This window comes from Girardinichthys multiradiatus, chromosome 4, assembly GCF_021462225.1.
Source record: "Girardinichthys multiradiatus isolate DD_20200921_A chromosome 4, DD_fGirMul_XY1, whole genome shotgun sequence".
In the NCBI taxonomy this organism is placed as follows: domain Eukaryota; kingdom Metazoa; phylum Chordata; class Actinopteri; order Cyprinodontiformes; family Goodeidae; genus Girardinichthys; species Girardinichthys multiradiatus.
The window spans coordinates 26474450-26488374 of NC_061797.1; the positions used below are offsets into that span (position 1 = coordinate 26474450).

General features: G+C 39.8%; 1 protein-coding gene across 2 annotated transcripts in view; it reads right to left on the reverse strand.

Moving 5' to 3' along the window:
- dennd2b (DENN domain containing 2B) overlaps window positions 1–13925 on the reverse strand; it is a 72025-nt gene that overhangs the window by 35570 nt on the left and 22530 nt on the right. For both annotated transcript variants that reach the window (XM_047363349.1, XM_047363348.1), the window contains 2 exons: window positions 7298–8575; window positions 6283–6428 (listed from right to left, as the gene is read on the reverse strand). In XM_047363349.1, the coding sequence (XP_047219305.1) occupies window positions 6283–6428; window positions 7298–8575 (1424 nt within the window). The remainder of the gene's footprint in view (window positions 1–6282; window positions 6429–7297; window positions 8576–13925) is intronic.

Here is a 13925-nt window from a genome sequence, read left to right on the forward strand (position 1 = left end):
AAAGTTTAGCGTTCGATTCTGGCTTCTTACTGCTCTATTTATCATTATCTGTCTGTTTTAGGTGTTGAGTTTAAATTTCTTGTTGCACTTCCCTGTTTAAGTTCTTCTGTTGCTGTTATTTTTAGTTAATATTCATCATCATCTGTGTTAATTAGCCTCCCTCCTACAGTTGTTTGCTTTCTTTCTCGCACCAGCTGCTCCTGATTTCTCCCTGATTAGCTCCCAGGGTTCATTGGCCCATTCTCCACCCTACATCAGCATTTATACTCTAATTTCTAATGTTCTCCACTGGTTCCTCCTGTTTGCTACCTGTTAGCTACCCTGATGTCTACCTGCCGGAGTTTTTGTTACCTGTCTGTGTTCCATAACCAGTCATTCCTGTAAGTTCCTGCTTCTTAATCTAAACTATGCTACTCACCATGCGCCTCCCTCGCTCCATTATGCACATTAGTCCAGCACAACCTCAGCATTTTATGACACTATTGGTGTGTGTGTGTGTGTGTGTATGTGTTTGTGAGTGTAAGGTGAAGCGGTGGATTGTGAAGTAGTATTAGAGCGACCACCCCGTATACAGGGGGGCAATTTGTCCTCAACAAACCCGAACAGGGTTTGACTCCTGTCCTCAGGACATGTGCTGCATGTTTCTTCCTCTTTTCTGTCTGTAAAAATGTGAATTAATTATTTCCACAAAATTGTACTATGAGGTTGCAGTTTTTAACCTAGGTAGAGAAATTACATCGGCTCCATTTAATTTCATCCTTAGTTGTCCAATAATCAAGAAAAAGCTTCTTTCCTGGATGCTGCCTGATGGGACCAACAGTAGCTCCATCTAAGCAAGCAGGGCTCAGTGCAGATGGCCACTCTCACATGGCCCCAGAGGGCCAAATACAAGGGGACAAGGGCAGGCCAGCAGACAGAAATGGTCCGGTCCTGAGCTTCTGAGAACACCACTTTGAAATGGGTTAACCTTTGGAAGGTTTGCAGCATGTTGGTTCCCCAGCTCAGAAGGTTGGTAATGTTGTTATGCTGGTAGAACTAGTTCTAATAAAACAAACAAACAACCAAACATGTTAAGACATCACATGTTATTGTAATGTTAAATTGCTTGTTTCATGATGGCACAAAATGGGACAAAAGTGAGACTCCTACTGCATAGCAATGGTGGGATAGATAATGTAAAAAAGACAACTAACAGAACAAAAAATGTATTCACAAGGCTTTTATAAGCAAATGAAAAACTAGACAATTTATGATATGACAGATAACACACCAAAGGACTCATAGACGGCAGATTACTGAACAGTTTTACTCTAAATGTGAAATGTAACCATGTTTGTTCCGTTCCTGCTTATGTTCTCTTTGAAGTACTTTGTCCATTTTAATTCAATAAATTTCACTTTCTTCCCAGTCCAACAGCACATACATTTAGGAAATATTATATACAGAGTTCCTGATATTTCTATTTCTAAATTTCATACTTTTACAGACTCCATTTTTGTTCATTTTTCCATTTGTTGTTTTTATTGACATTTGAGTACAAAACATTTGCCTAGTTTAGGTTTATTGTCAGTTTTTTTTTTTTTTGCACAAATCATGAAACAACAGGACTGAAACTAAGATTTTGATCTTTTAGATAATGGACTAAGGTATAAAATCTGGAAACTCAGCTTTTCCATACTATTTTCACTCTTTATCCAGACTTTGAAATTTATACAAAAAAATCCAATACTTTTCCAGACAGCACAGGGAACTTGTCTGTCATACTATTGTCGGGTATAAATACAATAAGAAAAAAAAGTTTAAAAAATAAAACCATGTACTAAAAAACCCATGTTTAAATTCCATGGGCTAGTAAGACAACAATGCAAACTTTTCTTAGCAGGACACAGATTTATTAGCAGACCAACGTGCTTCTGCTTGTGACCTTCATCAGGGTTATTAGGGTTTTATAATGACGTTCTTTCTAGTATTTCAAGTGCTGCTGGACTCTTCGTCTCACCAGATCCTGCCCTTGGGAGTCGGTGAAGTTTTGTCTGAAACTTTTGAAGGTTTTTACTATACACTGCAGTATAATTTGAGAAAGGATCAAATAAATGTAATTAGAAATGTCTCATTTCTATTTAAATATGAACAGAAGTGTATTTGGTTATTTCTAATACTCATTTCAAAATAGGTACTAGGGTTGACCAGTAAGGCTGTTTTGTCACACTGATTTTAATGATGGAACTAGCACAGATGTGGCTACTGTTCCTCAGACAATAAATTATGTTGGAAGAAGGAAATAAAAAAGCATTACATAGTGCCAAGCAGCTCTCACTGATGTCAAGTGGCAGAGGACCAACATTAGTAAAGAGAGAGGTTGCGTAAAGCTGCAGTCCGTTTCTATTCAGATGTGCTCTGAGAATAGTTTTTTTGGCAGGGCCTGAAAAAAAAGTTGTAAGAATGAGATGAAACCCCAGCGAAGAACACAAACAGAGCCAGATGGAGTAAAAAACGCATAAAGGGAGGTTTTACAGGAAAGACAATCAGCGCTATCCGTCAGTGGAGCTTGAAAAAACAAGTATCTGTGTGGTAGCTGTGGCCCAACTTCCTGAGCATATTAGTGGAAAACTCCATGAACTCCTACAACGAGGGAGTGTTGTACAACATTTGGGATTGAAAAGATAGCCAGAGTTTCGTTCACTTGTCTATTCTTAGGTGAATAATTGAGCTTTTGGCACTCATACACAGACAGTGTGTATGAGTGCCAAAGGCTCCTGCAAGCGTCATGTCAGGTCTCACAGTAAATTAGATGAGTGGAGTAATTTTCTGTGCATCGTTAACACTGAGGAGGAGAAAAAGAGGGCTTAGTTTGGCCCCACATTGGGCTGCAGCTCCATTAAACTAGAGAAATACTGTAATGAGAGCCTGCTGGGAAAATGACATGTCTGTATAGCTACTTATGTGCAGTAGGGTACTAATCTACTCCTCTGATTACAAACATGTCTCTGATACACTCCCAGACACACAGTATTACATAGGCAGTGCTGCTGCATGCTGTGACTGTACATTTCTGTGTACACAATGGACACTGTGGGCAGGGTGAGGCACAGAACAAACTATACCAAAAATGTCAGTATCAGCAGACGGCATGAGGGACAAAAAGAGAAGAGCTATGTTACAGTTGCTCTGTTGTAAAGACAAAATTATGGGGTTGGAGGAACACATGAAAACATTTAGAAAAACATGTGAAAAAGTTTCAGAGAATGAGCATTTCAGTTAGGTAGTGCCATGCAAAAGCACTCAAACCCCTGGAAGTGTCTGCATTTTATCATGCTACAACCAAAAACTTCACTGTGTTTTATCGGGGTATTAGGTGCTAGACAAAGTATTGTGAAGTGGAATGGAAAAGACAGATGGGCTGTTACCTAATTAGATTACTTCTAAACGCAGTTGGTTGCACAAGTTTTATTTTAGGGGTATCGGAGTAAAGGCGGCTGAATACAAATAAAAATACTTTTCAAGTGTAACAAACTTTGTGTTGGTCTGTCACATACATTCCCAACAAAATACATGAAAACATATTGAAACTGGTGGGTGTAATGCTACAAAAGTTGACACGGTTAGTTCTAAGGGTATGAACTTTCACAATGTACTGTATATCTCGCATCGAAGAGTTGCATAATTATAGGGTTGTCAATGCATGTTAAGGTGTTGCGGTTAAATTATCCCTGACGCAGTCTCTCACATTTGTTTACAAGCATAAGACCAGACATTTGTATCGAGTCACTGCAGCACAGAATCATGATTCATGACCCGCCTAAGCACACATCATTCACCGGCACACTATTCATCAACCACACCGGTTAAAGGTGCTTAAAAAGTCCTTTAAGATAACAATCTGGCATCTGCTTGTATTAACACAAAAGGCTGACACTCCATAGGTAAACATCTAGCATCAAACACAGGTGCAAGAACCAGGATTGACTGGAAATGATGAAAGCAAGCTGAGCTGTCCTGGTGGAGTTCAGAGCATATTTGGGTCAACCGTGAGATTTTAGAATAGACACACAAAGGGGCATGGAAAGGTTTCCATGGTCTGAACAGTACCTATGGTGGTGGATTGACAAAAACAGTTCAACTCAAAAACACCACATATGGACTCAAACACATTTTCTGTACCCACTTAAACCTGCCTTGGAAGGTATGGGTTTTTCCCAGCAGTCAAGTGGCAAGAGGTCGGGTAAAAACCGGGCAGGTCGCCAGTGCTTCACAAGACCAGAACAGAGATACAAAACCACACACCAAGACTAACACCCAAATGCAAATAAAATCAAATTTAGCAGAAGTAATGTTCCTTGGACTCCAGGAGGAAAGCTCAGAACCAAACAGAAGAAACCCCTAACATGCAAAATCCACGTAGAAAGAACCCAGCTTAGACTTTAACCAGAGATCTTTAAACTGTGACACAACAGTACTAACTACTGGAGCCATCACGCAGTAAATTATGTTATTCTGTATTCTGTTTCTTGCTTTCTCATATTGGTCTCCAGCTTCGTTGTGCTTTCAGTATTATTGTTGGGTTGCCTGCAATGTTGTAATTTTCCCAAATGCCACACTGACCTCTATAATGTTGGGTTTACATGTTTGGTTCCTCAAACGTTTCTTAGCTTAAACCACACTTTTTTTTTTGTTACTGTCATATATAGCGACAAAAATATTTACATCAAAGCTGCACAAACTGAGATACCCTTCAAATCAAGTATTCATGGTTTCCAAGAATCCCAAGAATTTCCCAGAATCCCATTCCATACGTTCTTTGTTGTTTTGTTTTTTGCATTTTTGTCTTGTCTCATTGTATTGTGTAGTTCAAAGCCACTACTAGATTCAGTCTCTGGGACACCGTTTTGGTCAAGCACAAAGAGTGCCAAGAAACGTCTCCAAACTGCAAAGTCTAACCCTCACAGCTTTGGATGAACAATGGGAGCTTTGTTAAGATTCACAAGAAAATCTGTCATGCCCCGACACTCACTCTAGCGCTGCACATCCTCGGCCAGGGAGGAAAAAAAAAAAAAACAGACACTCATGAGCAAGTCATGGACCATGAAGTAATGATACACAAATCCATCCCTTATTTGGTAACCATTAAACCTTATAACATTAACAATATTTCCGAGAAAGAAAACTTTTTTTCTGCATGTGAAATCCAAGCTACATCATGAGCCTGTGTGCTCGCACTGACACACCTTCTGACCGCATTGAAAATGCACCGGGGGAGTCGGCAGCTGAACTAGGTAGAAGGCCTGGGGTCATTTGCTAGTGGAAAGGAATTTGGCTTTTCAACATGTCCGGTATTTCATATGCACATCATCTCTGAGAACAAACTACTGCATTCTTTAAAGCTCTAAAGCCACCCCAATGACTTTAATCTAGTGTCTCTGTTAATGATTACTGCACCGTAATCAACAAAGCAGTTAGCATGTGTGATACAAAATGATCATGTTGTTATTGGAAAGCTAATTGTTAGGAATGTAATTATTAGACTATAACTCTGTGTATTACCCATTAATCTTACTCTAAAGAGTGTTGACAAACTAAACCCACAAAGAGAGGCTAGCATTTGATATGTATAAACATATAAAAAATTGCTTGAAACTAGTAACATACCAGAAATAAACCAGTTAAATCTTCATCATATTGTTACATGGACATGAAACTGGGTTGAGCACAATGGAAGAAACCACCAAAGAACAAAGAGAAGCAAGAAGCTTAAACACTGAGGAGGTGTGAATAGACCTGGAAACCAGGTGAGCAAAGTCAGGAGAATGCTAAACAGCTGAGAGAGAGTACGAAGCAGAGAGCTGAGGAAAGGTGACAATAAAACAGAATGAACATGGAGGGAGAAGAACCAAAAGTACAAACACCAACAGATCATGACAGCCAGCTGTACAGAGCCTGGAGTACTGCTGCGCTGCCCCTCCCAACATGTTGCTACACACTTCCAAAAAAATACTGTTTAAAAGAACAGTTGACAAGCTAAGAGCGGCTTGTCCGCTTACTGTAGGCTCCTCACAAGTGGGTAGAAACCCAACTAGTTAACCAGCTTAAATTAGTTCATTAGATTCCCAGAATTATTAGATAAAACCAAGGACTGCAAAAATATATGATTTTCTTTAAACTACACCTATTTACATAAAAGCAGCAACTTATCATCTTTCATTTTCCTATAAGTCTTCCATGAATCCAGTTGCATAGAAATCATTGTCCTTCATCTCATACCATCAGAAGGTGGCCTGCACTTACCTACTATGTCCTCATAGGCATTCTCCTCTGAAGTGCTTTTGGAACTGGTTTGGCTCTTGGGGTCTGCGGTCAGCGCTCCGTTCTCTGTGGGGGAGGAAGGATACGAAGACAGCAGGCTGGCAGCATCCTCCGACTCACACGACTCTCTAGCAGGAGTTAGATAAATAAAAACAATGAGACCCATAAGCTAATGTACAAGTAAGAATGAGTCACAGTGTTCTAAAATGATTTAAGCAAATGAAAAGTATAAGAAGAAGAAACCCACACATCTGGACTATAAAACAGTCCATGTTGGGTTGTTTAATCCCATCAACAGGTGGTTTCATTCCCCAAGAACCTTAAAACTAATTACAAAACAAGAAATCTTACGATCAACATGTGCTACAATCACAAGGAAGGTTCCAGAAAAGTAAACATGCAGATATCTTACTATCTCTGAGGGCTCTCTGTACCCAGTAAAGCACACATCACATGTCAAGTCGCTGTAGAGAATGATAGCTGCGCTACATTTCTGAGATAATCTACGGTATCCTCACAACAGACCATCGACAGCATGTGGTTTTAAGGCCCGCTCTGAAACTGCTGCAACCACAGGAATGTTAAACAGAGTCCATGGGATGAACATTTGAGGATATCACATCGGAACGAGCTGGTGAGGCAACACCCTCGCTCAAAAAAATGGCTGAGACATGAGCGAAAGAGTGAATTTAAAAAAAAAAAGAGACAAAGGTCAGCTGCAGGATTTGACTGCATCTGGTAGGTGTGAGAAACTATTCACTGCTTTAGGAGAGAACATAGTTTTGAGAAATTTCCAAATTTATTTTATATGCCATCAAAATGTTCTGGAATGGGTCTGACATTTTAAATGATCTGTAAACCAAAACAAATCAGATGTCTCCAGCATGAGCAGTTTCCATTAGATACGCTCAAGAGCCATAAACATTTACCATTGAGACAGTGGGGAACAAAACTGGGCGATTAGAGAAACATAAGTAGGCACACAAGATGGCCTCACCTGTCCTGGATTCTCACTGGCTTGCTCCCTTCACGCTTTGTGGTCCGTGTGGTGCTGGGTGCAGGAGTGGAGGGCAGAGGTGGGGGAGACTCCAAGGGTCTGTCTAGAGGTAATCCATTGGCTGACAAAACATCCTTCTGTTCCCGTTTGGCATCGTATTCAAAAGTGCGTTTAGGTTTGGGTAAAGGGTTCACTTGTGTGCCAACAGAGGTCTGTTGACTCGTCGGGTCTGGGCTCTCAGACCTGGCTGAGCTCACACTAAATCTTTGTCTGACTTTAGAGAGCTTATCAGGCAGTAAAACTGTATCTGGTTCTGTGGCCACAGAGCAAATGCTGCTGCGCTTACTAGCACAGGTACTGTCCAAGTCATCACCTATCATAAAAGACCTTTGTCTTGTCTTGTCTGAAGCATAGCTGTTACTGAGATAACGTGGAGGAGGAGGACTGGGATTCTCCTTCAGGGCTTGCTCTATCTTTTGTATCCTGTTGAGGACTGCTGACGTCTCTTTACGAGCCGACAGGGTACGCACAAACCCCCCAGAGGACTCTGTCTTGCCTTTCCTTTTTTGGAAACGACCCAGGCCATCTTTGTCTGAAACTCCTTCATCGTCCTCTGTCCCCATGTAGGAGCATTCAGAGAAAGCTGTGCTCATCCTGCGGACTCCTTTAAAATCAAAGGTCTTCTCGCTACAAGGAGAAGAGAGCAGACTTGGGCAGCCCTCGCTACCACCAACAAGGTCCCCTCCTCGTTTATCCAGACACAGGCTCATCCTAGGCAAAGACACCCTCCGGCACTCCCATTCTGAGATCTTTTTACGGATTGTGGTAGGGGGGACACCAGCTCCCGAGTGGGTGAGAGAAAGGGCGCGTTTGTGGCCTTGATTTGAGAAAGGTCCCAGAGAGAAAGTGCTCCAACTCAGAGGCCTACCATTGAGTCCTTCTCCTGCTGGGACTTCCCCTTGATTCTCCTTCTGCTCCTGAACCCCCTGATTCTCCTGACAGGACGTGGTTTGTGACGGGGGCTTGTAGATTGAGAGCCTGTTGTCCAAGCAGCTGATGCTTTTAGATTTGGAGAGCCGGCCCTGGGGATCGGTGTCGCCTGTGAGAGAGGCGCCGCTGTACAGGCTAGCTGTCTTGCTGCTCCATCCTGCTCGCAGCAGGAACCTGCCGTCAGTCCTAACGTACTTAGCCTGTTTGCTCTCACCGTCACTAAGGACGGGCTGCTGGTTCTGCCCCTGGCTGGCAGAAAGTGCTGGAATTGGGGATGTGGACTGGCTCCTGAAACACGACAGAGAAAACTGTAAGCATTCATAGAAAGTAAACGCAATTTTTTTTTCTCATGATATCCTCTGACCAGTGATTGCTGGGTCAAACACAGAAAAATATGTTTATTTTTTCCCTATTTTGTTTCCTATCCTTAAAGGCATCAAAACTGAAAATACATGTAGAAAAACATTTTACATTTGGATGGTTTTCTCATGTATTCCAAACGTTACTATACAATATAACTTTTACATGTGAAACACTTGTGTTTCACATGTTACTACACAATAAGATTTTCCCATGTTGAAACACATGGTAAGCTAAAGTTTCACATGTCAGCCCTTAGGCTTCACATGGGAATCTACATGTGTTTTACACATTATACCACCAATGTGTTCCAAAACCATCCTTTCCATGTGCAAAACGTGTTTTATATCTATTTCACATATCTCACATGTGTTTTGAAGATATGAAATTTTACATGTGCCTAATCACATTCAGATCTGATCACTTGTTTTCTTACATGATTTTGCACATGTGAAATTCCTGTGTCTTTTCTCTAAGGGATGGGAAAATGTTTTCCCATCCCCAGTGATCTTGTAAACCCTTCACTTTTCTCAAATGAGGAACATGGCAAAGATTTTTCTTTGAAAGTCAGTGTTTATTACAGTTAACTATTTCATTAAATGAGAGTTTTTTAGTAAACCTATAGTAGCAACCTGTAAGAACTGAGAACTTGTCTATTGAATCCCTTAGTCAGAAACTGACTGTGGAACAGATGGGAAAACCTTTCCAGGATCAAAGCCGGAATGAAAACCTGAAGCCATGTATTGATAAAAACCACAGGAAAGTATTTTGTCCTTGGCAACATAAGATTGAAATAAAAGCCAAGGGAAATACACACTTCATTTAAATGGCACTGTGGATTTTTACTTGAAAAATTACTCGAAGAGATTCAGAGCAGACCTCACAGAGAAGGCATTATGCACGAGGAAGATTTATGAAAGCGCTCTTACCTGCAAAGCCTGACTGCTCCTCTCAGGTTCTCACAGCCTTTTCTGATCCCTGCAGCAAGTGATTGTGGACTCTACCAATGTCTCACAAACGTTTTCTCACGCTACCCAACTATATCCATATAGTTATAGGACACCTTAACACTCATAGTCTCCCAGAAACATTGATTATCAGGAAGCTGACTAATCGTTGTGAAAGTGAAGCAGCAGATCTGATGTCACTGTCTCAGTTAGAATAACGACTCTTGTGAGGAGGAAGCTAAAGGCTGCAGACTGTGATTCAACAGTGCAGGTTGGAACAGATCTGGCTTCACACCTATATGCCCTTCCCCGATTTCACTTTCTCTGCTTTAGGGTGGAGAGAAGCTTACAGCAGCTCTGTGCCTGCAAGCTTCAAGCATGATGGATGAAACTTATCTTACATCCCTTCCGGGAGGCCTGAGTTAGTTTCCACCTTGCAAAAGTAAACTGACAATAGATATCATCACACAATGCCTAGGTGATGTTGTAATTAAGCTGGTATATGAACTGAACTCCCAGTCCCTAATATTTAATACCTACAATACCATTTTTGCAATAACTTTGTGGATTCTATGTAATCCACTATAGCAATGAAACAAGTTAACTTTTTTGTTTGTAATTTCTGCTTCACATTCATATTCATCTGAAAAACCCAGTTTGCAAGTCCCACAATGCATAAATACTTTATTAAACAAGATATTAGAAATGTACACAGATATGGCGGTAGTTTTAATGTTGCAGCATTGGGGAACACCAATAACTTCAACTGTCTCACTATATTTAAATACTTTTCTTCCAAGAAACCAGACTTTGTTCTGGTCCTCTAAAATGGTCAAAGTGGTCTGTTCTGTAGGCTTTCTGAAGTTTTTTTTTTTAGACTTTGTCTGCTTTGTAACTGACTTCTGGTCCCATCTTTGTACCCAGTGGCCTACAAATCTATCTGCAGCAGATGAACACTATCTGAAAAGTATGTCTTTAAGAAATATAAATTAATCCAGCAGCAACCTGTCTCGAGACCTAAAAGACACATCGTCCTTCATTTAATAATCCAAACTATACCAAGTATCTTTATGTCACTGTTTAAAACTGTTTTGGTATTTTTTTATAAATTCAATTAAAGAAATGGGAACTAATGGTGTCTGTCAAAACAAAGAACAATATCTAAAAAAGGTGTGGTACTGGACTGAAAATAACTGGGCTAAAAATTACACATCTACTAATTAATCAGTCAGAAATTGAAATCGGCCAATCAGAACCAGCAGCTTGTTATTTGATGTGCTTTGCTTTGTGTTTTAAGGTTAGGGATATTTGAGGATACCCTTGGAATTCCATAATTTTCTGATGTATTCAAATTATAAATTTTATCAAAGAAACTCCAGCGCATTTTTACATTTTAAGCAACTAAAATGACTGAAATGAAATGAAAATCTGACTTCAAAATAGAAAAATTGATATCTGCCAGGTAAAGTCTGATTAGTGCATCTCTACTAAAAATATGTAAAAAGGAGAAAGAAATTCAATAACCCTAAAGAAATAATAATTAAAGCCACTTTAAAACAGTAATGTTTGTCTACTTTGTCAAAATTACTGATGAGTTATACCGTTTTGGGCAGTATTCTACATACACTAGTCTCTACTGGAGTGCCCTCAGTCTAAAATGCTGATTTGACAAAAACCTACTGATACATTTCCACTTGATTTCTTTTCAAACCTTTATTTATTCAGTCGTAACATAGCTTCGTTTAGTAAGATTTAGTCTAGTGCTGTAAAACAAAATGTGGGTTGCCACATGAAGACCTCACAATTAGACACATTTATAAAAAATGTGCTGATTTCTTTCCCTTTTTCATATTTTCCTAGGGGTTCCTAGTGATGTGGATCAGCCTTTGTAGAAATAATAATCCCAGTTTTGTCAGTTTCAGCTAGGGCGGCCACACGTGCAATAATGTACAAAGAGCTGAACGTCAGTCACAGCCCGGCCTCTGGCTTTAACTCAGGCTTCCAGGGCATGCTAAACCACAAGCCACATCCCGTTGCTAACCAGAAGGCAGAGAGCGGCCTGCTCACAGAGCCAGCAATGCTACTGCTGGAGTTCAGAATCCACCAGCTGCTTGTCACTTCTTCATTTGTTTACATCTGGGATCCAGCTCCTGTCTGAGGGCTTTGCAAGGTTCAATCAGAAAGGGGAATGTGTGTCTCTTACACCTTATGACAAGTGCTTTAACATGTTTTTAGCATGTTGATTGGTGTCAAAAACAATTTTCCCAATTACTTTTTAAGGTTAACTGAAACCCTTTACTTTAAACCACACAATTAGAAGAACCTGCACGGGATGCATGAGTCCACAAAAAGCTGCAGCAGCATCTGTGTAATTTGTGTCTAAAAATTATCCTGAGTTAATTTCATATTCCAGAGAAACATATTATGCAGCATCCTCCAAGACAAGCATGTGTTCTCCATCTGTTAAAACATTCAGCTGCAAGGAAGGTCGCTGTTATGTCTCGTTCACATTAAATCTTATAATTATGTGTGTAACATGATCCCATAAGGACCTGTAAGGCTCTGCTAATATGACCATTTATTATAATAGGACACAGTTTGAACACATTTTGATGGTGTTAGAGGGTGAGCTTAGAGCCACTGTGACATTGTGGACATCAAGAATACTCATAAGAAGATGCTATATATTTAATGTTGAACATATGCATTTTAAAGCACTGTTGAGTTGTGCAAAAATAGCACTGAGAGATCCTTCAGTTATTTAAAGCTCGCTTCTATTAAGCCAGACTTTATCATAATATTTTTTAAAAGTCTTAATATAAGTTTTTTGAGTTTTCTAAAGTTCTCAAATGTTCTTTGTTCATTTGCTGCTTTTTCATTCATTCAGAATTCATTTCTGTGCACTTCATGATCATTGTAATAGGAAAGATTTTTGGGGGGCTGTTAAGTAAACCTTTTCTGTCCTATAAATCAGTCAGGCATAAAAGAGTTCCTAAACTGAATGGATGAACGCGTTTTAAGTCTATAAATAAAAGAAGCCATAGCAAAGGAATGTAAATTAGATGTTTATTACAGCAAACCTTTTTATTATTTAAAAAAGTTTAAAGATATCAGTTTTATACACATAAAATTATATTTCAGCACTAACAAGGTGATCTTTGCCCTTTTACCCTGCCGCAGGATGTTACCCACTGTTCTTTAATTCGTACCTGCTTACGGAGACTCCTTACTTCCTTTGATTTAAAGTAATCTCCTACAATATGGTCACAGTCTGCTGTAAGGAAATGTGGTTTTGTGACTCCAGTAAACAACATATACCACCAGGATGTTGCTCGGAGTTATTTTGGTTTTATAATAGATCATACTCCTATTTTTCATGAGAATCAACTTGCCCAAACAGGGATCAGAACCACAATCAATATAAAATATGGTGTAGTATGCATTAAATCAAACTATAGGTGAGATTTGATCATTTATTCTTTCCCACAATTTATCAAAAATACTTAACTGCCAGGAGAAATAAATTGACAGGGAAAGATTAAGAATATGGTTATAAAATGGTTTGCTTACATGTAAGAAACACTGACCCTGATTAAATGTGTCTCTGTTCCAGCACACCTGGTTCAAATGATAACATTACCTCCTTAGCATGCTCTGAAGTGCTCCAGAACCATGTTAAACACCCATTAGTCCCACTGTCCTGTCTAAAACATGCAGGACAGTGGGACTTCCGGACCAGGGGTTGAGAAACACTGGACTAGGAGACCCTGAAAAGTTGGTAAACAATCCTCGATCCACTGGAGGATGATGCATGTCTGAGATCCTATGTGAGGTCTTTGCTGCTTTTTTTCCTGTTTTTTCATGACTTTCAAATACTGTTCAACCACCTGTGTAAAGTTTTTGAAGATCCACGCTCTCGTCCATTACTGGTCCACTTTTCTCATTGTTACGCACACACTTTTATGCACAAGATTGCCATGGTCAGGAGGATAGCCACAATGACTGAAAAGAAAATAATCTCACAAGCAGCAAAAGTCCCAAAAAACTTTCAGAGCAGAAGAAATACTGATCAAAACCACCGTTTTAGATCCAACGTTTTACCAAACTGGATGAAAGTAAGCTGCAATCCTCTTCTTATGTAAGTTCACCAACAACAGCACCATTACCAGCAATCTTCTTGATCAAAACTACCCCACAGGCCACAAAAAAGCTTTCTCACAAACCCACTGCAGATGTTCTGGGTTGGTTTAAATGAATAGCACGTAAAAAATAATTGCCTTTACAGCAGGACATTGTCAGCTATCAACATGCTAACACAAGCTCAGCACTCA